Raw genomic sequence first — 27,500 nt, 5'->3', positions numbered from 1 at the left:
CCACAGTTTTTATTCCCCAATTTAGTGCCATATGTCAAAATGACCGGCTTTACCGGGAATTGTGCGCTTGTACTTTGCTAAGAGATTGGTTACATAGTTTAATTGATATTGATTTATTAGTGCATAAAATTTCCCCATCCACTTTAATGGGAAAATGAAAAAACTGAAATTCAAGAATTTTTTCTCAGAAACCGTAAACCCCCTGGATTCCTTGGGTCATGACGCAACTCCCCATATAGGCCACGCCCATATGCGTTTGGATAAATATTCCGCCATTTTGAATTTTCTTCAAAACACACTTTTAGCTCCTCCTCCCACATATTTTGTCCAAATTTCCCAAGAATCGGTACACATGATCTCTGGACCCATGCGATAAACATCTCCAAGCGAAATTTTTATAGTCCATACCGTTCGTCCGTAAATGGCTTCCAAAGTTAGCGGGAGGGGCCCGTTTTACCAAAAATGCCAAAAATCAGGCACGAAACTTCCAGTCAATCCCAAATTTGAATCACATGTCAAGGGTGGTTTACTCAACAAATCCCCAAAAGCATTTCCACTTTGATCCATAGGGGGCGCCACAAATGCGCAAAATGTAACCGTTTGATGCAAAAACATGATTTTGGGGGGATCAATCCTCTCAAACTGAAACGCAAGTGATCTCATGAGTTACGTAACAATGTAATTGGCACAGCCTCCGACGGTATTCCTCCCAGCGTATTCCTCGAGTCCCGGCGGCCGCGACCGGCGTCGGCGCAACCACACTTTGCAATTTCCCAGAATTGTGACGCGTCTAGTTGGTTTTTGTTATTGAAAAACATGCTGATGGGCAGCCTGGTTCTTTTAAGGGTGATTTATACTCAGTTGTGTGCCAGTGTTGTGCACCAAAAATAGCTGATCTACAAGCTCACACCGCATCGCGTTGACTCGTGTTAGATCACTATTTATGGTGACGCAACCAAGTTTGAATTAGGAGTTAGACTGCGTGTCTGCAATTTCCGACCCAGTGACACACTATGATGAATACTCTACCCATACTTAACCCAAGTACGTAAGTAGGTCGGCTTATTGTCGGTATCGGCCGAGAATGAGGGTGTCTATCCCATTTTAAATGCGCTAGAATCTGCCTACAGACAAAACAAGTCAACAGACCCTCAGCCTCGATACCATTGCCACCCTCTCCCTGGAACTGAGGAGAGTGCTGTTCACTGACTGCAGCTCAGCGTTACAACACCATTGCACCCTCTAATCTTGTCACCAAGCTCAGAGACCTTGGACTCAACACGGCAGTGGTGTAGACTGGCACCAGCACCTCCTCCATACTGAGGGCCCCCAGGGCTATGTGCTCAGTATCCTCCTATACTCCTTGTTGACTCATGACTACATGGCCACTGCCATATTCAGCTCAAACACAATGATAGTTTACTGACGACACCACCATCATCTGCCTGATTACAGCAAATGATGATGACTGCCTATGGAATCGGATCACTGCCAATACTCCTAACTTCAAATAAAGGTTTCAGAACCTTGAAAACCTTTTTTGCAAGACTGAAAACTCGTTTCGAATCTCTGAAAAAAGTGTTGAATCTCTGAAAAAAAGTGTTGAATCTCTGAAAAAAGTGTTGATAGGCCGAATTTTTTTTCCAAAACTCTGAACAAATATTTTACAGTGTTTCGCCAACACATTTTCAGAGTTTCAAATTTGTCACAAACACACTTTCAGAATATGCATTTTGGCACTGTTCTCCCTGGGTATTATTTTGTTTTACATGTGTGAAACCTTGTAAACTCCTGACTTAAAATAAAGGGTTCAAAAGGCTTGAAAATAATTTCAAGACTGAGAACTGGTTTTGAATCTTTGAAAAAAGTGTTGATAGGCTGAAAGTGTTTCTCAAATCCTTGCAAACACATTTTACAGTGTTTCGTCAACACCTTTTCAGAGTTTCAAATTGGTCACAAACACACTTTCAGAATATGCATTTTGACACTGTTCTCCTTGGGTATTATTTTGTTTTCCATGTTAGAAACCTTTTAAATGGGAATCGTTTTTGAAACTAGCAACTTTATTGTTGAAAGACTGAAAAAAAAATCAATGGTTAAACTTTATTTTGAAACTGTGATTTAGCGTCACACACACAGCAGCACATTCTCGTCAAATCTCTGAACACACACACACACACGCGCGCGCGCACGCACACACAGCAGCAGCGGCGGCAGAGGCATGCCATAAGTGTTGAAACTCTGAAACTGCTACTCGAAACCTCGCAGGGAGGCGGGGGGGAGCGGAGGCGGGACCAGAGGCGGGGCCGTTTGAAGTCCATTCCATTCGCTCCAAATGACACACTTCAGTTTTATTCATGGTTTACACAGGAAATAATGAACTGATTACAATAATGTAAATTCTCTCAAATCAGTAACAGGTAGGTGATACATATGCCCATCAAATATGGTTTTATTGAAAGGCAATCCAGGTACCAACATTCGGGGAATATCTGACGGCTTGGAGCGCCTCAGTGCGGCTGCAGAGTTCATCTTGGAATTTGTCATTACAATTTTACTGTAATCCACATTCCTAAACCCCCCCACTCCTACACCCCCCCCCCCCCCCAAAGGGACCCCCCCCGAACCCCCCCCCCCCCCCTGGCCCAAGGGGTCACTCATAATAATTCTATATCAGCATATTTTGTGCATTCAAACAGAACAGTTGAGATTTCATTTGGCCAGATCTCTGGCAATTGTACTTGAATTCTTATAATTTTAATGTTTATATGGTCTTTCAAGTTTATATTTTCATTTGGTATCAGTCATGAATTTATTAGAATGTATTAGAATTCATTTTCTCTATTGATATCAAGCCGGATTTTTCCACGTGCGCAAGTGCATGCTGTAACATAATAATACACAACGTGTACTATATATATAGCCCACTAGGCTAACATTTTTGGGGGTTTTAGCTATGGACCCCCAAGCTCTAAGCTCCACCTTGGCGCCGCTAATGGAGCGGTTTCAGAAAAGAAAAATGAAAAAAATTAAACCGAAAAAAAGGCCTGTCTGTCTGTCTGTCTGTCTATAAATCTATTTAAATATCTATCTATCTATCTATCAAACTATCTATCTCCAGCATGTTGTTCAACAAATAGCAGATCTACAAGCTCACAACAACTGTTATTGTGAGCTTATCTGCTATTTTCAAATAGCGTATGTATAAAATATGTCTGAATTGGTTAGTGATTCATAATATAATCATTTATATCTGCGAAGTGTAGGATTATTATAATTATTATTATTATATTACAATTAAAGTAAGCGCATCGGTTAGTGTGATTGGGTCTGGGTCTGTCTGTCTGTCTGTCTGTCTGTCTGATGCGTATACTATTCATGTGAGATGTGACAAGTGGGTTAATTAACGAGAAAACATCTGAGAAACCTGCAGCATGTGAGCGTCTCTGAGTAGGCCTATACGTGATGATTACTGACCCTGACCCGTCAATCAACGTGCGCGCAACAGTGAGCTGTGACAGAACATCAACATTAATGTAATAATAATAATAATAATAATAGTAATAATAATAATAATAATAATAATAATAATAATAATAATAATAATAATAATAATAACAATAGCGTAATAGTAGTTGTGTTGTGTATGAGTGTACCGTTGTGTTTACGACACTAGACCGTAAAGTGTGACTGCTCTGTTGTTGTACCGGCTTGTAACGTGCGTTGCCAGCGTACATGTTTGTTACCCAGTAAAGACGGACCTATAAAGCTCACCCTTCTAGTAGCGTGCCTTATTATGTGGATATAACATTGACGACGAGGATGGAGATGACTTTCTCACCGCCTCCCGCTTTCTTATCGTTCCCGGGCGAGCCTCCTGTACCATGGACTCGCCGGCTGGGGTCGTTCGAGACCTACATCACGGCTCTGGGACTCACGGACGTAAGCGATGCACGGAAAAGGGCCATCTTAATCCACTGCCTGGGCACAGAAGGACAGCGGATATTCACCACTCTTGGGACCGCCGAAAAATATGCAGACTGTGTCACATTACTGTCTGGACATTTTGCAGCCCCACAAAGCGTTATCCTCCGTAGGATTTTGTTTCGCCAGCGCCGACAACGTGCGGGTGAGTCAGTTCACCAATATGTGGCCGATCTGAGGGGTTTGGCCAGCCTGTGCAAGTTTGAAGCATTACAGGACGAAATGATTAGAGACCAGCTAGCCGAGCACACAAACAACCCAAAGGTTCGTGAGAAATTGATAATGTCCCCAGATGATCTGACTCTCCATAAGGCTGTGGAAATAGCTTTTCAACTTGAGACAGCAGAGGGGTTTGCCAGGCAATTGGCTTGCGCCTCATCTCCACTGCCTGCACTCACAGCACAGCAGGTCGAGTCCCCATCGCGTTCAGCTAGCCCTGATCCTCTCCAGGACGCTTCCCACATAAACTATGCTGGACGACAGCGCCCCCCAGGTCAGCGCTGCAGTAACTGCGGCTCATCATCACATGCTTCCAGAGCCCAAAACTGTCCCGCCAGGGGCCAGCGTTGCCAACGTTGTGGTAAACAAAACCATTTTTCCAAGGTTTGCCGTTCTGCCCCGGCCACCACCCCACGGCAGCCTTTCTCAGCTACTGACCCTGCACCCACGACTACTATACACTCTGTGAGTGCTGCTCGCCGGCCGTTCAAGGTGTGTACTGTGGAGCTTGATGGCGTGTGCCTGCCGTTACTGCTCGACACTGGGGCTAACGCGTCCCTCTTGAATGCGGCTACAGTCACACAATTTTTCCCACACCACACGCTTGCTGCGCTGTCCAAAGTGCCCCTCAAGGGTTATGGTAATTCCAAAATTAACATTGTGGGCACCTTCAGCTCCGCGGTGCGCTATGGCACTAAGACTGTTTCCTCTTTCACATTCCAAGTGGCAAGCCACGGTGCTAACCTCATGGGCCTGGACTTGTTCACTGACCTAGGTTTTGTGCTCATGGATTACAGTGGGCTCACTATCCACCATGTTGATTCACTGTGGCCCCAACAATGGCCTGGACTGTTCGCTGGGCTGGGTTGCCTCACTGCCTTTAACCACCAGCCCCTCCTCAACCCTGATGTACACCCTGTCATCCAGCCCCTGCGACGCGTTCCTCTTGCCCTGCGCGACGAGGTGGCTGGAGAGCTCAACAACCTCTTGGAGGCAGGCATAATTGAGCCAGTCAACGCGGCACCATGGATCTCGAATCTGGTGGCTGTGCGGAAGAAGACAGGGAAGCTGCGCCTGTGCATTGATCTCAAGGCAGTTAACAAGGCAGTCATCCCCGACAAGTACCCGTTGCCTACAGCGGAGGAACTGACCACACAGTTCCATGGTTCTACCATATTCACAAAGCTGGATCTTCGGCAGGGCTATCTGCAGGTTCCTCTACACCCTGACAGCCGGAGTCTCACCGCCTTTGTCACACACATGGGGGTGTTTCGATACACGAGGATGCCTTTCGGACCCAGCTCGGCCCCCAGCTGTTTCCAGAAAATCATGGCCACCATACTAGCAGGCATCCCTGGGGTAGCGATCTATTTGATTGACATTGTGGTTCATGGCTCAACGCCTGCTGCCCACGACGAGCGCCTTCGCCGAGTCCTCGCCAGCCAGCACCTCACTCTGAACGGGGACAAATGTGTCTTCGCCGTGCCTGAGATAGAGTTTGTGGGGTTCCGCCTGAATGCCAAGGGGCTCCGTCCACTCCAGTCTAATGTGGAGGCTGTGCTACGCCTCCCTGAGCCTGCCTGTCCAGCCCAAGTGGCCTCGTTCCTCGGAATGACAGCCTACTACTTACGTTTTCTCCCTCAGTATTCGGCCACCACAGCCCGCTGCGCGAGCTGTTGAAGAAGGACGCACCATGGGTTTGGACCCCCGCCTGTTCAGACGCCGTCCAGCAGCTCAAAGTCCAGCTCACCTCGCTACCCTTGCTCGCACACTTCGACCTCGCAAGCCCCACACTCCTCACCTGTGACGCCTCCAGCGCTGGGGGCTGTGCTGTCCCAGATCCATGCTGGCGTTGAGCGGCCCATCGCTTTTGCCTCTCGGGCTCTAACTCAGCAGAACAAAAGTACTCAGTGGGGGAACGGGAGGCCTTGGCTTGCATCTGAGCGAGCGAGCGTTGGCATATGTACTTGTATGGCCGTTCCTTCACACTGCGGACGGATCACCAGGCCCTCACGGCTCTGCTCGCAACGTCTGGCACAGGGCATAGGCCACTCAGGATCCATCGCTGGTCGGAGCGGCTCCAGCAGTATAACTTCAGCCTGCAATTCACTCCAGGTCGTGACAACGTAGTAGCAGACCTACTGTCACGGGCAACCCCCGGCCCTTCTCCAGATCCTGGTCCTGACTCCGCTGAGCAGGGCCTCATCCAGATGCTCCACTCTCCACTCCAGCCTACAGTCTCACTCCAAGAGCTCCAGACAGCCTCGGAACAGGACCCGGTGCTCTCCCAGCTCCGCACTTTTATCCGCTCGGGGTGGCCCGCTAAGGTCCCAGACCAGCTGGTTCCCTTTCACCGGGTCAAGGACGAGCTGTCCTGCTGGAATGACGTCTGCATAGCCCGCGGCCTCTGCACCGTGGTGCCTGACTGCCTAAGACCATGTATCTTGACCATGGCCCACGAGGGTCATCTGGGCATTGTGAGGGTGAAGCAGCGCTGTCGTGACCTGGTGTGGTGGCCTGGCATTGACAGAGACATCAAGGCCTTAGTGAGGGACTGTACAGCTTGCCTTCTCAGTGGAAAAACCGGCCCACCCGCCCCGCCGCCGCTGCAACCGCTGCATTGGCCTGACAAGCCCTGGGAGCACCTCCAGCTCTACATCTGCGGGGAGCTTCATGCAGTCCCACACCACCAGCGTTTCATGGTGGTGGTGTACGACCTTCATTCCAAGTGGCCTGAGGTGCTCTCCACGGGGACTGTTACCACCCGCGTGGTGACTGAGTTCCTGGACTTGCTCTTCTCCCGCTGGGGGCACCCTACGGCCATCATGACGGATAATGGCCCCCAGTTTATCTCTGCGGAGTTTGCTGCCTTCCTGGAGGACAAGGGCATAAAGCACGTCCGTACATCATTCTACCACCCTGAGGCCAACGGGGGGGTGGAAAGATTTAACCAGACACTGAAGAATGGCATCAGAGCTCACCTGGCAGATGGCTTCTCCTTCTCTACAGCTCTTCGCTGCACGCTTCTGCACTACAGAGCCTCACAGCATTCCACTACCGGTTGCTCCCCAGCATTCCTCATGTTGGGACGGGAGCTGCAGCTGCCTTTGGATCGACTGAGGGCTTCCGTGATGGTGCCACCTTCAGCTCGAGGGCGCAACAGAGTCCGCCACCGGCAGCGTCAGATGAAGCAGCGTTTCGACAGGACACGGAGGGTGAAGACTCCATCGTTCGCGGCCCTGGACTGGGTCCGCGTCCGCCGCCCTCACAGGGGCCACAAGCTGCAGTCTTTCTGGTCCACGCCTATGCAGATAACCGACCAGCTGGGGCCTGCCACTTTCCGCCTGTCCGATGGGTCACGCTGGCATGCCAGGCGCATTCGGCGAGTGCCACCACCTGCTGTCGTGGGGCCGGAGGCTGCCATGCCTGTTACACCGCCTGCTGCCGCAGGTATGTGGGCTAATACTGACTTTGAGTTTACAGCAGGTGATATGGACTTGCCCCCGGTGCGCCCTGTGGCACCTGATGACCACCCGGTGGTGGTGCGCCCTCCGGCACCTAATGACCACCCGGTGGTGCCCGTGGCACGGCCAGTTCGAGACCGGGCTCGACCAGATTACCTCAAGGACTATGTTACCAATTTCTGAATGCATAAGACATTGGGGGGGTGGGGTTGTGTTTCATGGTTTTCTATGGGGGGGGGAAATGTTGTGTATGAGTGTACCGTTGTGTTTACGACACTAGACCGTAAAGTGTGACTGCTCTGTTGTTGTACCGGCTTGTAACGTGCGTTGCCAGCGTACATGTTTGTTACCCAGTAAAGATGGACCTATAAAGCTCACCCTTCTAGTAGCGTGCCTTATTATGTGGATATAACAAGTTGTAGTAATAATATTAATATGGGTAATAATAATAATAATAATAAGGGTAATAATAATAAGGGTAATAATAATGATGATAATAATAATAATAATAATATATATATTTTGTTTTATTATTCTGAATACAACATTAATGGACTGAACCAGTCTGTCTGTCTGTCTGTCTGTCTGTCTGATATAAATTATTATATTATGAACCATACACTAACCACTTCAGACCTATTTTATACATACGCTATTTGAAAATAGCAGATCTACAAGCTCACAGTAACCGAGCTTGTAGATCTGCTATTTGTTGAACAACGTGTTGCTAATCACCGCGTTGGGAGCTTACATCTGGGGCTGTCATTACTGGACTGATATTATTTATTGGGGGGGGGGGGGGGGGGGGGCAGCTGTAGGCAAGTGGTACATATTGCTGGAGATAGATAGTTAGATAGACAGACGGACAGGCAGACAGGCAGACAGGCAGACAGACAGACAGACAGACAGACAGACAGACAGACAGACCGATCTACAAGATACATAGATAGATATACACAGACAGACAGACAGACAGACAGACAGACAGACAGACCGACCTAATCACACTAACCGATGCGCTTACTTTAATTGTGATATAATAATAATAATTACAATAATCCTACACTTCGCAGATATAAATGATTATATTATGAATCACTAACCAATTCAGACGTATTTTATACATACGCTATTTGAAAATAGCAGATAAGCTCACAATAACAGTTGTTGTGAGCTTGTAGATCTGCTATTTGTTGAACAACATGCTGGAGATAGATAGTTTGATAGATAGATAGATAGATATTTAGATAGATTTATAGATAGACAGACAGACAGACACACCTTTTTTTCGGTTTAATTTTTTTCATTTTTCTTTTCTGAAACCGCTCCATTAGCGGCGCTAAGGTGGAGCTTGGAGCTTGAGGGTCCATAGCTAAAACCCCCAAAAATGTTAGCCTACAGTGGGCTATATATATGTACAGTACACGTTGTGTATTATTATGTTACAGCATGCACTTGCGCACGTGGAAAAATCCGGCTTGATATCAATAGAGAAAATGAATTCTAATACATTCTAATAAATTCATGACTGATACCAAATGAAAATATAAACTTGAAAGACCATATAAACATTAAAATTATAAGAATTCAAGTACAATTGCCAGAGATCTGGCCAAATGAAATCTCAACTGTTCTGTTTGAATGCACAAAATATGCTGATATAGAATTATTATGAGTGACCCCTTGGGCCAGGGGGGGGGGGGGGGGGGGTTCGGGGGGGGTCCCTTTGGGGGGGGGGTGTAGGAGTGGGGGGGTTTAGGAATGTGGATTACAGTAAAATTGTAATGACAAATTCCAAGATGAACTCTGCAGCCGCACTGAGGCGCTCCAAGCCGTCAGATATTCCCCGAATGTTGGTACCTGGATTGCCTTTCAATAAAACCATATTTGATGGGCATATGTATCACCTACCTGTTACTGATTTGAGAGAATTTACATTATTGTAATCAGTTCATTATTTCCTGTGTAAACCATGAATAAAACTGAAGTGTGTCATTTGGAGCGAATGGAATGGACTTCAAACGGCCCCGCCTCTGGTCCCGCCTCCGCTCCCCCCCGCCTCCTTGCGAGGTTTCGAGTAGCAGTTTCAGAGTTTCAACACTTATGGCATGCCTCTGCCGCCGCTGCTGCTGTGTGTGCGTGCGCGCGCGTGTGTGTGTGTGTGTGTGTTCAGAGATTTGAGGAGAATGTGCTGCTGTGTGTGTGACGCTAAATCACAGTTTCAAAATAAAGTTTAACCATTGATTTTTTTTTCAGTCTTTCAACAATAAAGTTGCTAGTTTCAAAAACGATTCCCATTTAAAAGGTTTCTAACATGGAAAACAAAATAATACCCAAGGAGAACAGTGCCAAAATGCATATTCTGAAAGTGTGTTTGTGACCAATTTGAAACTCTGAAAAGGTGTTGACGAAACACTGTAAAATGTGTTTGCAAGGATTTGAGAAACACTTTCAGCCTATCAACACTTTTTTCAAAGATTCAAAACCAGTTCTCAGTCTTGAAATTATTTTCAAGCCTTTTGAACCCTTTATTTTAAGTCAGGAGTTTACAAGGTTTCACACATGTAAAACAAAATAATACCCAGGGAGAACAGTGCCAAAATGCATATTCTGAAAGTGTGTTTGTGACAAATTTGAAACTCTGAAAATGTGTTGGCGAAACACTGTAAAATATTTGTTCAGAGTTTTGAAATTTTTTTTTGGCCTATCAACACTTTTTTCAGAGATTCAACACTTTTTTCAGAGATTCAACACTTTTTTCAGAGATTCGAAACGAGTTTTCAGTCTTGCAAAAAAGGTTTTCAAGGTTCTGAAACCTTTATTTGAAGTTAGGAGTATTGGCAGTGATCCGATTCCATAACTGCCTACAGACAAGAAGTGGAAGCCCTGACATTGTGGTGCCAGGATAACAACCTCCATGTCGATGTCAGCATGCCACTACAGGAAGCTGTACCCCCAGCTGCACCCCCATTCCTATCAAAAGGTCTACAATGGAGAGAGTAGGCGACGGCGTGCACTGAACTGGGCACAGAGTGGCTCTTCTTCCTCCACAGACTGTAGAGGTTCTGTAACTTTACAACTTCTACAGGTGCACCGTCAAGAGTAATCTGACCGGCTGCATCACTGTCTGGTACAGAAGATAATCCAGGCTCTACAGAGGGTGGTTAAACCATTAAAACCGGGAAAGCATCTGTGTCATTTTAGATTTTAGCTATATGAGTGTGTGACTGTGTGTGTCACGATTTTTCAAAAAATAGCAGATATACAAGCTCATAGCTTTATGAGCTTTAGATCTGCTATTTTTGAAAATCTGTATATATATTTAAAGCCAACATTTTTATCTCAAATCTTTGCTTCTGGGGAAACCTGGCGCAAAGTATTTTGAGATGGGGGGGTTGGCGGCCAAATACATATAATGTTGGGGGTCCTTGACATGAAAAAGTTTGAGGACCACTGATATAGCAACAGAATAGATCAGAAAACCGTTAGGATTAGCCCCGATGATCCCAGTCACCTCAGCGATGGACTGTTAGCTCTGTTACCATCTGGCAAACGGACTAGAGAATTGGGTCCAGATACAGCAGGCTCAGGAAAAGTGTCTATCTTCTTCTTTCTATCTAAGACTAATGACCTTGTACAACTCCCACATCCCCGTACACGCACACATATACGCAATCATTTAAAAGTCCTTGCATCATCATTACTGCTTAGACTTGGAGGGGTTGTGTGTCTCTCTGTGTGTGTCTCTCTGAGTGTGTGTGTGTGTGTGTGTGTGTGTGTGTGTGTGTGTGTGTGTGTGTGTGTGTGTGTGTGTGTGTGTGTGTGTGTGTGAGTGTGAGTGTGAGTGTGCGTGTGTGTTTGTGTGCAAGCAGCTGCACAAACACAGTAGATATGAAAGGTAATAGAGCACCGAAGTCCTGACGTCACTCGTTCATCCCCAGGTTTGCGGAAGTAATTTCTCTATGGAGAATAACATTGGGTCATCTTAGAATCGTCTCATATAAGAATTGTGGTCCAAAAATAAACACCGCGTGTCGGCGTTATTGTCAGGGAGGAGGTTCTGTATCGTTTATGATAGTCAGTCACTTATGTTTGATACAGTCTGTTTCTGGCGAAAATGTAACTAATTCGTCGGAAGTAACATTAGCGTTTTCTCACCGTCAGTTGATGCTTCATATCCATAAGAGTCAACCCGCCGGGGTCATGTGTTTATTTTTGGAACACAGTTCTTATTTGACGCGATATTCAATACGTCTATGGGATTCAGAACGGGGGTGGAAAACTGCAAACCAGGTAGACAAACAAAGGATGTGTAGATGACGTCAGACTTCGGCGGTCTATACACATTAGTGGTACAGTGCAGACAACAGGGTGGGGTTTCACCTTTAGTATGACAGTGACAACACAACTGTAAACAATAACCGCTAATGCAAGAGTGTTGAGTTTTTGTTAATGCATAAAGTAAACATACGGGACACCACCACATCTGAAATGCATTGAAATCAGATCCCAGATCAGAGTCAGGTAGCTGTAAATACACAACACCTGACTGAATAAATCAGGCTCAACATAACACCACCCTCAACATACAGTACCATCCTCAATACAACCCCAACCTCAACATAACACCACCCTCAATATACTGTACCATCCACAATACAACCCCAACCTCAACATAACACCAACCTCAATATACTGTACCATCCTCAATACAACCCCAACCTCAACATAACACCACCCTCAATATACTGTACCATCCACAATACAACGCCAACCTCAACATAACACCACCCTCAATATACTGTACCATCCTCAATGCAACCCCAACCTCATCATAACACCACCCTCAATATACTGTACCATCCACAATACAACCCCAACCTCATCATAACACCACCCTCAATATACTGTACCATCCTCAATGCAACCCCAACCTCATCATAACACCACCCTCAATATACTGTACCATCCACAATACAACCCCAACCTCATCATAACACCACCCTCAATATACTGTACCATCCACAATACAACCCCAACCTCATCATAACACCACCCTCAATATACTGTACCATCCTCAATGCAACCCCAACCTCATCATAACACCACCCTCAATATACTGTACCATCCTCAATGCAACCCCAACCTCAACATAACACCAACCTCAATATACTGTACCATCCTCAATACAACCCCAACCTCAACATAACACCACCCTCAATATACTGTACCATCCACAATACAACGCCAACCTCAACATAACACCACCCTCAATATACTGTACCATCCTCAATACAACCCCAACCTCATCATAACACCAACCTCAATATACTGTACCATCCTCAATACAACACCAACCTCAACATAACACCACCCTCAATATACTGTACCATCATCAATACAAAACCAACCTCAATACAACTATAAACAAATACATATTATATACAGGTATATATAAACTATATACTGTATATACAGTACATTGTGTGTGTGTGTGTGTGTGTGTGTGTGTGTGTGTGTGTGTGTGTGTGTGTGTGTGTGTGTGTGTGTGTGTGTGTGTGTGTGTGTGTGTGTGTGTTACCTTGTGCAGTCTTCCCTCTTTGTCCCCCAGCATGGCGATGGTGTGCCCCGCCTCCGTTGCCGCGGTAACGGCAGTGAGCAGTGTTGAGGCGGTAATCGTGGGAGTAGAAGGGAGGGGCAAGGCACTGGCTATGGGACTGGGCGTGTGTTCTCCCCCACATGGATAGTCTGTTAGAGAGTCCTAGAGAGAGAGCGAGAGAGAGAGAATTACATCACTTATTGCAGCGGATCTCAAAGTGGGGTCCGGGGACCCCCAGGGTTTAACCACTTTAACCCTATTTTATACTTTGGCTATCTACAACATCGGCTATTTTTTAAACAATTGTGGAAAAGTTTGGAATAATTGTTTACAATTCGTAACACAAATCTTCTCTTATGGCGGTCCCTGGGACACATTCCTTTCAGATGGGGGTCCGTGACCAAATACATATCAATTTGGGGGTCCTTGACATGAAAATGTTTGAGAACCACTGACTTATTGGGATACAAACACTAAATGACAAAGAGTATGTGACCACAGATCAGAGCTACAGTATATGTCAGAGTATCTGTCCCTCCACAGTGACTGGTAAACTGACTGACTGAGAAACACCCTGATGACCTGAAGACTTTCCCAAAGTTTAAAAATGTTGACCTTTAACCACTCGAACCCCAGCATCCATATTCTGGGGGGGAACATTAGCCAAATATAGCCAATCTGCTCACAACGTGTAGAGAGCCAGCTCAGTTCCAGTTTACCAAGTCTTGAGGGTTCAAGTGGTTAATTATAGTGCCCCCATCACCACCAGGCTATTTTGTTCAGGATCTCTGAAATTGTAGATGGAAGAACAGACACCAATTTTGAAGGATGTGAAGCACTTGCTGACAGAGAAGAATTCAGATGGGAGGGAAAACACTTGCAGCAGCTTGTACCGATGGTGCTGCTGTTATGACAGGATGCCGCCAAGGTGTTGTTAAAAACCCAGAGTGGAATTCAACTCAAGCGATGGTAGGGAATAGGGATGCATTACACAGCGCATCGTCTTGCTCTTGCTGCTAGTGACGCAGGCAGGCAGCCAGACCTGTGCAACAGGTGAAAAAGTTTCAGCGGGAATTGAGGTCAATTTATTTTTTCTATATTTTTTCCCCCAAGTAACTCTGCTGTAAGAAGTAACGAGCTGCATGAATTGCAGAAAGAGTTTCATAAGCTCCAAACTGAATTTCACCCAGCCACATGCAGTGAGCTGGCTGTCAATTCACAATGCTGTGTCAGTGGAGAATAGATCACTGCAAGCTCTGAGATACTGTATGTACTGGAGTACATGATGGCTGCCTCCTATACTCAGGACTCTGACGAAGCCAAAGGTTTACTGATAGCTGTCATATAGAGACAGTTCAACTTTGTGGCCCTCTTTCACACGATGGAGGATGTACTTATGCATGTGGTCCTTCTCTCAAAACATTTTCAAAGTGAAGATCTGGACTTCACAGAGTACCAAAGAGGCCCTGAAAGAAATGATTGTCCACTGACAACACTTCTCATGGAATGTAGGCTAGTGTGGTGGAAGCTTGGACAGAGATTTTTCTAATGCTTAATCGAGGGCTGCAACTAGCGATTACTGTTATTATTCTATTGATTACTTTTTCGATTAATCGAATAAACGAGAAGCACATTTTTTATGTTTAATTTTTTTCTAACATATCAACGAATCGATTAAACACTTGGCTTTTTTATTCATTTATTCGTCACATAATTTTTCATAAAGTGTTTAAACATTTCCCCTATAATAACTTGCCCAAATAGGGATGTATAATCGATTAATTCCAAGAGTTCGATTAACTGTTTCACTCAAAACAGAAGCAAATCATTGTTTTCAGTAATTCATGAAATTGTACTGAGGGAGGGAGCGCGAGAGAGAGAGCGAGAGAGAGAGAGAGAGAGAGAGAGAGAGAGAGAGAGAGAGAGAGAGAGAGAGAGAGAGAGAGAGAGAGAGAGAGAGAGAGAGAGTGTGAGTGCAAAAGAGTGTCAGCTGTTGGGACACGTTGAGATAAAGCTTGTTTTACTGGTTGTGTGTTGCTGCGGGCTCTTAAATACTTCTGGTATTTGTTGCTCCGAGCTAATTTCTTTTATTAATATTATGAGTAAAAGAAACATGAGATGAGACAGGACACAGACAGCAGTACAGTAACATTTTCGATGAATTGAGTACAAGGGATCCCAATGGAAACAAGCCATAGGCTTTCTTGGGTTTCAAATCCTCTTAGCAGACCTTGCATTGAACTGTACTTTCCTGTGCTTTTTTTTTTGCAAACTGCTAATAAAGTACTCAATCAAACAAACACGCTGAACGCACACTGAGCTGGAGGTGTAATGAGCATCATCCACCGACAGGTGGAGATAGAGAGACAGCTGAAGTCAACAAGACAGCAGCTAAGAAACAGAGGAAATTACACAGAGGGACAGGATGTTAGACAGGGACACAGGAAATTAGGAGTGAGCTGAGGTATGAGGACTGACTGGTTGTCAGCAATACAGCTTATATACTCTCTCTCTAACACACATACACACACACAGATATACGGGAATGCTGTAAACATGTGTGAGACGTTTGCGAGATTGTGTGTGTGTGTGTGTGTGTGTGTGTGTGTGTGTGTGTGTGTGTGTGTGTGTGTGTGTGTGTGTGTGTGTGTGTGTGTGTGTGTGTGTCTGTGACGTGTGTGTGTGTGTGTGTGTGTGTGTGAGAGAGAGAGAGAGACGGACGTGTGCACATGTGTGTGCAAGATATGTGCATGTTTACATGTTTATTTGTGTGTGTATCGCTGTATCATAATATAGGTCAACATGTCAGTGTGTGAGCTTGAGTGACAGCTGTCCGATGATTTCTCCAGCTGTTTACAGCTGACCACTTGTAATCCTCCTCAACACATGCACACACACATACAATACACTTAACTCAGGACCAGGGCGGTATTAAGGTCAGACTGGGAACATGGGAACAGTTTGGATGTGACTTTGACCTGAACAAGTAGTAGGTGATACTATGACAACAGCTGCAGCTGCTACTACTACTACTACTACTACTGTTATTACTGCTGCTGCTGCTGCTGCTGCTGCTACTACAGACCTTAACAGCAGACATTGTGATGTAGATGGTTGAATGCAGCGTTCCCAAGGCCAGCGTGGAGATATAATCCCCACCATCTGGTCCTTGGTCTGTACATAATGTATGTTAACCTTTTAACCAGGAGAGTCACAATGAGGTTAGAGACCCTCATTTAGTGAGACCTGGCCAAGACGTGACCAAAGCAGTATAAAAACAACAAAACAAGGGACAAGACTGGAAGAGAAATGATCTGCCCCGCGGCCTCCTCCCAGCGGGAGCTGCCCCGAGGACCTCCCTAGGGAGACGCCCAGGAGGCATCTGTACTAGATGCCCAAACCACTTTAAGTGTCTCCTTTCCACGTAATGGAGCAGCGGCTCCACTCCGAGTCTCTCCCGGGTAACTGAATTTCTTCCCCTATCCCTAAGGGGATAGGTTAAGATGCCAGCCACCTGCCTGAGAAAATTGTCCGCTTGATTCCGCAATCTTGTTATTTTGGTCATTTTCATGACCATAGGCGAGAGAGTAGGAACTAACAGGTATATCAGGAGCTTTGCCTTCTGGCTCTGCTCTCTTTTCTTCACAACAGGCGGTACAGCGAACGGAATACCGCTCCTGTTGCTCCAATTCTCTGGCGGCTCTCCCGTCCTGTCCTCCCCTCACTCATGAACAAGACCCCGAGATACTTGAACTCCTTCACTTGGGGTAAGGTCTCATTCCCTACCTGGAGTGGGCAACCCACCACCTCAAGGAAACAGACCCCAACTAATACTGTCTTTACCTACTGATTCATCTGTCTATTTTTTGTTTTCATTAACTTTCATCAACTGTTCTTTTTGTATTTCTACTTTAAGACATCAGAGACGATCCTCCTCCTCCTGATGTCAACGATGGATTAATGATCCTTTTCCAGCTGTGAAGGTGTGAATACACGTAATGTAGCTGTGCTCCTTCTATAATAGTTTCCATTAACACCACAAGAATGGGAAAATGCGAAAAAGGCACAAGACTGTGTACAATATTTTAAGAGTGAGGAACTATTCATCCCATAAACCATTGCTCATGCGTTTCCAAAGCTTCCAACCAAACGGTTGTTTAGCTTGCTTCTTTATAGTGTTGTAAAATATTGTAGTCGACTTTTAGTGATTTTCGACGACAAAATACGATCCTCTCTCCGGGCAATGGGAACTAGTGTAACTGAAATTCAGGTGATATTCACCGAGGCGGTAACACTTCCAGGGTAATTCGAGCTCCACCAATCAGAGATGTCTCTACTACACTTTAGGATTGTAGGTACTAGTGAAGTATTTCTCCATGACATCACAAATAAAATGTGTTTTTCTTAAAACTAGATTGATTGCATACAGAGGTGGTGAGTCTACATTTGATTGTTACGACATCATAGTTGATAACTATGCAGAGAATGAATGGGATTTTTTTACTTCCAGCATTTCGGGACACTCTTTGGGACACTCTTTGTCTGCCTGGCATTTGTGATGTCATCAGGAAACACATTCTGCTAAACTTGGCTAACTGTTAGTATACAGTTTACACAACTCTAACACCTGTTAAAACACACAGCCTAAAACAAACACTGTACACACAAAGTAACACTGAAACAGGAATAGTGAGAGTGAGAGTGCGTGTGTGTGCGTGTGCATGTGTGTGCGTGCGTGTACCTTGGGCAGTCGGAGACATTTAGATGACACAGCGTATTCGATGTATGCCTCTTCCTGTTCATCGCTTCCTCTTCCTGCCTGCGTGTAGCACACTTCCTGTGCCCTCCTCATCATGGCGTCCACCTCCTCCATCCCGTAAACGCACAGCGCCGAGCGACCCGTCGCCACCGGGGTCGACGCCTGCCCCGTTGCCATGGCGACAAACAGGGAGGGTTTGCCCAGGTGAGTTCCTAACCCCGCCCCCTGGGCCAAGTTATACCCGCCCTCGCACAGGAGGGGAAGCTCGACGTAGGAGTAGAAGCTCCGGTCGGATTCACACACACGAGAGATGAAGCTGCTATACTCCTTCTTGTCCCGGCGCAACAGCAGGAAATACACGTGGGTATTATGGGTAAAGGCTTTCAGGAAGTGGTTGTTGTACTCGGAGTAACTTCCCACCACTAACTTCCCGAGTTCCTCCTCCTGGGAGAAGGCGAGGCGCGGAGGCGGGACTGGCGACAGGCGCCTCGCCGTGATTGGTGGAATGTCTCCGGGACCTTTGCTGGTGTAACCCCGGCCAACCAGCATCAGCCGCAGCCCACCCGCCGCCTCCTGTCTCCCTCCATGCCCGTTGGTTGTTATGACGATAGCCACTGTGGAAACGCGGGGGTCATTAGCGGCGACATACTGAGTATCAACAGGATTCACAGTCTGATAGAGAACCTGAGAAACATTAGAGTGAGACCTAGAGGAGAGGAGAAGAGAGAAGAGTTGGAGGTTAGTTTAACATTCATATTATGTCATGGCTTTATTTAACCACTTAAACCCTCTACTCTTGAGTTGCAAGAATGTACTTGAACCACATTTTTCAGTCTACACCAAATATCTTTGTCAAAAATAGTCAATCCACAAGCTCACAACACGTCGGGGTTGTGAGCTAGTAGATCTACTATTTTTGGCGAATGTCTCCCCCAGAACAGGGATGCTGGGGTTCAAATGGCTAAGACGATGATCCAAGTCCCAAATAAATCATGAGAGACAGACAAACAGTCTTACCTCCTCTCACAGGTTCCCTGGTAGACAGTCCCACATAAGATCAGGTTCCCTCCTGTCGTTTCCTGCAGGAGAATCTTATTGTGGTTGTCTGTTTTTCTGGCTGACGGACAGTCCCGTTGCACAATGGGAGGCAGACACTCTGGACTGTCCAATCGGGGGCCGGTGGACCCGGTGGAGAGGAGGTGGAGCTCCGGCGACAGGTGGTACAGGAAGTTGACTCCGCCCACATACAGCTGACCAGTCACCTTGTCCAATAGGAGGTGGTTTAAAGGGGCACCGTCCTCCAGAGAAATGGAGAGAAAAGGGGGGGAAGAGGAAGGAGGAGAAGAGGACGCAGGTAGGGAGAGGGGGAGGAGGTACAGGGGGAGGAGGAAGAGGGATGGAAAGGGGAGGAGGTGAGGGGGAGTGGAGGAGGCGAGCATGGTAACCCCCCTTACCTGGAGGAGAGGAGAGTGAGAATAAAGCGAGAGAGGAGTGAGAGGAGAGGAGAGAGTTAATATGCATGTTGTATACTGCCTGTATAAACAATAAGAGCTACCGATACACACACACACACACACACACACACACACACACACACACACACACACACACACACACAACTGTACATCTCATGCTCAAACACCTTCCTTTGTTCTTCAAAGACCCTTCAACTCACACAAACACATACATACACAATCTCTCTCTAAGTGCCTGGGGAATATTCCGACAGCAGTGCTGACAGAGAGCAAAAGATGGAGTGGAAAGAAAAAGAAAGAGAGAGAGGAAAAGATGAAGAGGAGAGGGGGCAGACAGGAGTGCATCTTTTTCTCTGCAGGAAGTTACAAGCTCTTATAAACAACACACACACACGCACACAACACACACACAGCGGGACCTTGGAGCGGTCCCTAGGGAGATAAAAGGAAGAAAAGACAGCACTCTTACATGACCTCATCAGAGAGACGTAAGATAAAGAGATGAAACATGTCCTTCTACACAGTCACAGACATGTGATTATTTATTCTACCAGCTGAAAACACATATTTAAACAACAGTTAGTATCGGGCGAGTAATTGAATAGGACAACAGGCATACCTTGAGTGCTGATCATGGATATAAAATAGTATCTAGATAGGTCATCATAAGCACCATACGTCCATGTTCACACAGTCACTGACTGCTGGAGGACACATTGACCATTCCATCATTTGAACAAACAAATATTTGACATGACTAATGCTGCACTGTATGTAAACTTTGTCATGGCAAAGTAAAGTAATGTGTTCATTAATTAATACAGCCACCATGCCAGCATGGCATCGAGACCATCCCAAGTTTAACTCAGAGGAAGAAAGGAGGTAATCTGTGCCTTTACTTGGCCAACAGATGCTACTAGTTGAGTATACATATGAGACACTATTGGATGCATCTGATAGTAATAATGGCATGCCTTCCTACACTACCACTATTACTTATTACTATGCTTTTGTACACTTTTGTGACACAGTAGTACACAACTAGACACCTGTACTGTATGTTCTGCATATTAATTCAAAATGTATATATGTATGTATGTACGTATACACACACACACACACATACACACACACACACACACACACACACACACACACACACACACACACACACACACACACACACACACACACACACACACACACACACACACACACACACACACACACACACACACACACACACACACACACACACAATATGCACACATACATACACACGTGGGCGTGAGTCTCTGATATCACTATATCAGTATGCAAATCTGCCCCCCACCTCCCTCCCTCTCTCTTTCTGCAGTGAGGAGATGAAAGAGGATTTTCTAAAAGCTCCATATTACAGTAAAACCTCCTCTGAAGAACTGAACTGGTCTGTTCTGGTCTGGTCTGAGTCAGTTCAGTTCAGTTCAGTTCAGTTCAGTTCTTTGTCTGAAACTTTGACGTCCTGCAACGCAGCAAGGAACCACTCCTCATCGCCTCTCCTCTCCTCACCCCATCTCCATATGTCCTTTCCTTGCCTCCTTACCTCTCCTCCTCATTTCCTTTCCTTACCTCCTCTCCTCATGGAAGTTAATATCACATGCATGACAGTTAGTTTTAGATGGGTGTGTTGCAGAATGAAACAAAAGGTTTCAAAAGGTTTCACACAGACTGAAACAAAAGGTTTCACAGACCTTCAACCAGCAACAAGAATCAAACGATAGTAAGGAGCACAGCTATCAGATCCAAGAACAGCAACATACTAGAATGGTGCACTCAATAGAGCATAAAACTCTGCCAGGAGACATGCCCTAATACCTCCATCGTTCTCTCTGAATGAAGACATGATTGAGTTGAATGTGCACGGGCATTAGGACTCATAGTTTGGTGGTTTTGGTGTATGCTATCACATTAAACTCTTCACAAGTTAGATTTAAAGTCATAATAGTAAAATATACCAAACAAACATATACTATAGGACACATATAAACGCTTTAAAACATGAGAAAGAAAGTAATTATGGCACAGAGGTTAAATGAGAACATCACACTGTCTGATCCAGCCTGTGGCTGCCCGAGTCTGCAACATTTATAAAGTGACCCAAATTCTCAACACAATATGTGATTAAGGCCATCTACTGAAGAAACCCACTCAGACCTGTGCAAAAGTATTTTAACAAGCTTTTGTTCAGAGACCTTCTTCAAAGCCTCTTGAGGATGCCTACTTGCAGTAAAAACTTTAGTAATCCAAATAACAATAGAATATCAACGTGTGCGTAAGCTCACTCAATGCCAACCACAGTTGTTTCTCTTTATCGGTCAGGCTGCCACTGGTGTTTGATTACTGCAACAGTAAACAAACAAATACACCGTACGCTACTGCCAACTGCTTCCAGCCAGTAGTCTTCACGGCTAAACACAAAAACATTTATAGCACTACACCTACACCTTGTACCTCAGTGACACCACGTGGAGAAAGCAAGATTTTAGGCAGTTTAAATGGCCTCTTATGGTTACAGACTGTTCATACTGTATGTTGTTTATTTGAGTTCTCATCAAAGACCCTATACTGTTTACGGTCACCAGAGCTCTTTAAAACATGTAGATGAGTTGTGTGATTTTGCTTTTGGTGAATTTGTATTTTTTGGAAGCATGTGATACATGCATTCATGTAATATTGCTTTACTAACTTATCACTGTTGTAGAGGGTAGCATGGGTCCACCTGGAACCGAAAATGTGAGGCCAGGATCCGGGTCCAGAATATTGACTTGTTCCTCGTGAACAATTATGAAATGGATTTACCCGTATGGACCCGCGAGGACCCGATCAGCTTTATTTCCATGTTAAACTCTTTAACTTCAGTTAAAAAATTTGGCATATATGCTTTTTATTTACATTCTAAAATATTGATGGTTCTTGCAAACTGAATGCGCCACGCTTAATGTTAACAGCCGATTGGCAATCTCAAATGCAGTGCAGTGCATGCCACAACACCATGGAGCTTTTCTTCAGCATCAAGTGCCCACTATCTCTTTCTGTAATAGACAAAAGTACCTCAAGATGAAAACATTCCATTCCACAAACCAATCCGTTTTGGAGGACCCCAGGCATCGACTGTTATGTACCCATTATGACCACGGACATGCTCTGAAAGTGCGAAATACATTTTTTATAAGTTGCGGACGCGACGTGTTGTGGGATTGTAGATCGGCTATTTTTGGTGCCTGACACCGTCGTACGCCGAAGCATAAAATGCCGTAACAGTGGGAGTCTTTCCTTCTCTAAATAAAGCCTTAAATTCTGTTTATTTTCCTCAATCAGAGATTACTACTATCCGAGTAACCCAACCCGAGTAACCCCATGCACATGAAAGCAGCCTCATACTGTCTGAGGGATGGAAAACTCTCTTTGCAAAAAGCGTTATATCAGACAAGACAGATACTGTAGTGTATGTGTGTATAAATCACATACGTGTATGTGCTGCTGTATATAAATGTATGGCACCTTACATTGTGCAGTGTGCTATTGTACTGTATTTTAGTATTTAGTTATCTATTTTTGCTGCTTTTCTTGTTGCTGCCGTGTCAAGGAGCTGAAACCCAAGAATTTTACTCTCTTATACTTGTATAATGGGATGTAACAATAAAGAATCTTGAATCTTGATCTTGAATCTTTAATGTGTAGAAGATACCCGAGGCAAGACTGTCTCTCTCTCTCTCACTCACTCTCTCTCTTTCCATCCCTCTGGATGCTCACTGGTTGCCTGGCTGTCTTTGTAACACACACACAAAACAACACACAAACAGACTGACACAGAAGCATCAAGGCCGCTTGAAAAAGGAAGACATTTTTTTACGGAATCCTTTTGAAGCTGACACACACACACACAGAAACAGACAGCAGATCAGTTCTGTCGGCCACACCCAATTAGACATATCATATATTTTGTTGTGATATTTGTTTCAATCAATATTACATTCACATTCACCAATAATAGATAGAGTTAATATGAGATGTGACAATTCAGGCAGAAGATGAGACAGACAGAATGGGAGAGATATAGAAAGAGAAAGAGACAAAGAGAGAATGAGAGACAGAGAAAGAGAGGCGGGAAAAAAGAGAGAGGGCCCTATCTTACACCCTGCGCAAAACACTTTGCTAGATTACAATCAAGGCAGTTATCATTTTCACGCCCAGTGCCCACATTGTGTAAGTAGCACCTGTACTTGCGCCTATCTGTGTGCCCATGGGCATATTGGATTTAAAATAGGGTGTAGTCAGGCGCATTGTTGGTGCATTAATTGTTCTAAAGGGCACAGAAAGCGATTGCACTTTAGACCAACAACAACCTGGTCTAAATCCTGCCGGAGGCATTATTCGGATTAAGAACCCATGGAGGCAGGTTCTCTGCACACAGCATGAACAGATAAACTACCTGAATTTACAGGACATCATATTCAACACATCACTCGCATTCAACATGACTGAGAGACTCATCATTGAGGTTCCAAAAGTAATCATTGGGATTATTATTCATATATTGTGACGGGGGAGTGCCTGCCTGGTGGCACCGGCCAATTTGCCGTGCTGGGATTTACCCAAAGCATAAATCATTTTCATGGTCAGGCACGGCAGACCATTTTTTAAGTGGACATTTTATGCTGTCATTTTATGCTGTATGACTTCAAAATCTGCTTCAGGTCCTGTTGAGTGGGAACTGGGAAGTCTGTCGGGTCAGGGGATCTCCCAAAAATGCAGATAAGCCCTTAAGTACGCTGATGTCATCAATATGACATCATAGACTGGCCTAGACTACTACATATTTGGGCATGCCTGACACGGAACTCCATATATGGGCATAAAAGGGATACAGACCGACAGACAGACAGACGGGTACAACGGGTACTCTGACAATGGGTACAATGGGTATTGCATAACTGGGTGGGGCATGTATTTCCAGCTTGCATTGTTCCCGAGTTGGCCGGTGCCGGTCTAGAATGAATAATAAGAATAAGAAAACAGTTGAAAGGTATAGCCGCTGCAATGTGTCTTTCAGCACCACGGAGGAAGGACAGCATCGAGGAGAGATGCTATTTATTTTAATAATTTGAAGGATTGTCACGAACCCATATCCTTCTGGTTTTCTTGTTCTTTTGTTGCTTAACGTACAGCAGTAACAACCAGATCTTCCATGTCCAATTCAAGGCTCTGATGCAGATGGATAGCACAGTGTCACTGTCGTGCTTTAATAGATGGTTTAAATAATGAAGCTAACTAAGAGAATGAGCATGTCATTATTAAGTTGATATGTCAAGATATCACAGATGTTTTTTTGGACATAAATGAGGACACACTACAGGTGTGATTCTGAACTGCATGTGCCTTGTAGGTGGTCCACCTCCCATTTAGGGGGCGTGTCCACCAAGACGTTTTCTTCTGGGCGCAGGGTATGTTTTGCATTGTTTATAAAGGGATCGCCGCAATTTTGGGAACCCCAGCAGCGTGATGAGGCGCTGAGCGTTTATTTTGCACTCGTGCATTCACGCGTGATATTGTTTTAAGCTGCTTGCTGAGAGCTGAAATATTTTCATTTGGAAGCGTTTTTAGACGTGCGCCTTGCCGTTTTCAGCCGAGAAAAGAAAGCCATTGTAGGGTCAATCTGGTGAAGCCAGAAGACGTGGACAGGTGCACTGATCATGCACGTTTCACCAGCAGAAAACCATTTGCTTCAACATGTCAAATCCGTCATATACAGTACCAATGGTATTAAATACCGATGGTATTAAATGGCATTGAGAACCAGGTGCACCTGGCTCTCAATGGGAGATGACACTCTTATTTGGTTTCATTCATGTTACACCTAAAAAACACACATTTTAAGAGACTAAATACAATCACTGTGCCGTTCAACTAGCAAAATAGCAGCTGTACACGCCCAAATTGCGCTTGTGCCATGTGCTTTTGACCGTTTAAATAGCGCCCAGAGAGAGAGAGAGAGAGAGAAAGGGGGGGGGGGGTGACTGAGGGGAGAATACTGCTAAGAAGCACAAAGCTTTGTGTGTGTGTGCGTGTGCGTGCGTGTGTGCGTGCGTGCGAGAGAGAGAGAGGGCGCGAGAGAGAGCGAGAGAGAGAGAGAGAGAGAGAGACCCTGTACTGTACAAAGCAGTCTGGGGAGAAAGTTACACACAGGCAAGATTTTCTAGTCTCTTTGAAGTGAAGTGTGAGAGAGTCAGCAGAGAGAGAGAGAGAGAGAGAGAGAGAGAGAGAGAGAGAGAGAGAGAGAGAGAGAGAGAGAGAGAGAGAGCGGGAGAGAGGGTGTTAATATGGAGGTAGAGCAGGGACGTCAGATGTGTGACTGCAGGCAAATCTGACACGTGTTCAAGTGGTGTGTGTGTGTGTGTGTGTGTGTGTGTGTGTGTGTGTGTGTGTGTGTGTGTGTGTGTGTGTGTGTGTGTGTGTGTGTGTGTGTGTGTGTGTGTGTGTGTGTGTGTGTGCATGTGTGCGTGCGTGCGTGCGTGCATGCATGTTGAACAGAGTGTCTCTCATTTACATATGGTGGAATGAAAATGTATGAAAACATTTAGAATATTAAATGGAGGGAGAGAGAGAGGAAAGGAGAAGGTGGGAGGGAGAGGAAGAAGGAAAGAGTGTAGGAGAGAAGAGCCAGGAGATATTAAAATAATGAACAGAGATGAAAATATTAGAGGTGGAACGGGGGGGGGGGTGAGGAAAGAGTGAGGTAAATAAAGAAAGAGAAATGGAGAAAGTGTTAGAAATACAGAGAATCATAGAGAACAAGGTTACAAATTGCAGTACAATAGAGAATCAGTATAACAAAAGAATAGAATAGAACAATACAACACAACAACGGAATATGAATGTTGTTGCCGTCAGGCAGAAACCTTGGATAGTTTATTTTCTTGTGTTCTTAAATAAATGATGAATGACTGTACTTTATACTTTGTCGCATAGCAGTGTCACACAGAAGTAGCTAAAACGACCGATCTACAAACTCACAAGATCGCCATGCAACGTGTTGTGAGCTTGTAGATATGCTATTCTCACCTTTTTTCCGTCTTTTTTTTTTTAAACATTTGCCAAATTTGGCCATAATAGGGACACCGGTAAATCTGTCTGTGGGTTTATAAATATTTAACCAAAGAAAAGTATTACAAGAGCTTGTGAATAAATAATCTGAGTTCCAGTGAATAAATAATAACTACATTGGATCTATTGGAAGTTGGAACACAAGTTTTTTTTTTTTCATTTCCTGAAAAGCATTGGACATACAAGGTTTCCACCCAACAGCAAAATATGTACGGTATATAAATCTATAGACACCCTACATGTATGTAAATATGAGTATACATACACACACACACACACACATACGCACATGCGCACACAGAGTGCTACTGTAACAGGACTACAGGGAAAACAATACAGACACAACTTCATCATCACCATAATTACTATCATTATCTCCATCATCCTCACACTGTACTCTCATCATCACCACATGAAACCAATTTGTTGTCATGGCGACATCGTTACATGGAAAGCATCAGTTGTTGGTACAAACAGCACCATCAATTATTCATACAAATCATCACCAATGGATGAGCACGCACACACACACACATCACGATCACTCCTACATGACTAAACTATATACCAGTGTATCGCTCATGCAGTACGTCACTGCTACTATGAAGCTATTATATACAGGATGTATGTAATGGTATATTGCCACATCACTCCCACATCAATCTATATATACAGTATACACATCACACTACAACACCCTATCAAAAGATCACATGATTCTACAACACCCTGTCAGTAGAACACATCACTTGTAGAGTGATGTGTTCTACTGTGATGCATTGTAGGGTGTTGTACAGCAGTGGTTCTCAAAGTTTGTCCTTGGTGGGGGGGCGGGGGGCGAAAATACATATCAATTT

General features: G+C 45.0%; 1 protein-coding gene across 2 annotated transcripts in view; it reads right to left on the bottom strand.

Moving 5' to 3' along the window:
• plxnb3 (plexin B3) overlaps positions 1-27,500 on the bottom strand; it is a 98,704-nt gene that overhangs the window by 28,180 nt on the left and 43,024 nt on the right. For both annotated transcript variants that reach the window (XM_080445278.1, XM_080445279.1), the window contains exons 2-4: positions 19,043-19,479; positions 18,008-18,731; positions 13,249-13,428 (exon numbers count right to left, since the gene is read on the bottom strand). In XM_080445278.1, the coding sequence (XP_080301404.1) occupies positions 13,249-13,428; positions 18,008-18,731; positions 19,043-19,464 (1,326 nt within the window). In that variant the 5' untranslated portion in view covers positions 19,465-19,479. The remainder of the gene's footprint in view (positions 1-13,248; positions 13,429-18,007; positions 18,732-19,042; positions 19,480-27,500) is intronic.

This window comes from Gymnoscopelus braueri (assembly GCF_963280865.1).
Source record: "Gymnoscopelus braueri genome assembly, chromosome: 12".
Taxonomy (NCBI): domain Eukaryota; kingdom Metazoa; phylum Chordata; class Actinopteri; order Myctophiformes; family Myctophidae; genus Gymnoscopelus; species Gymnoscopelus braueri.
This window is presented reverse-complemented; position numbering and strand designations above follow the sequence as displayed.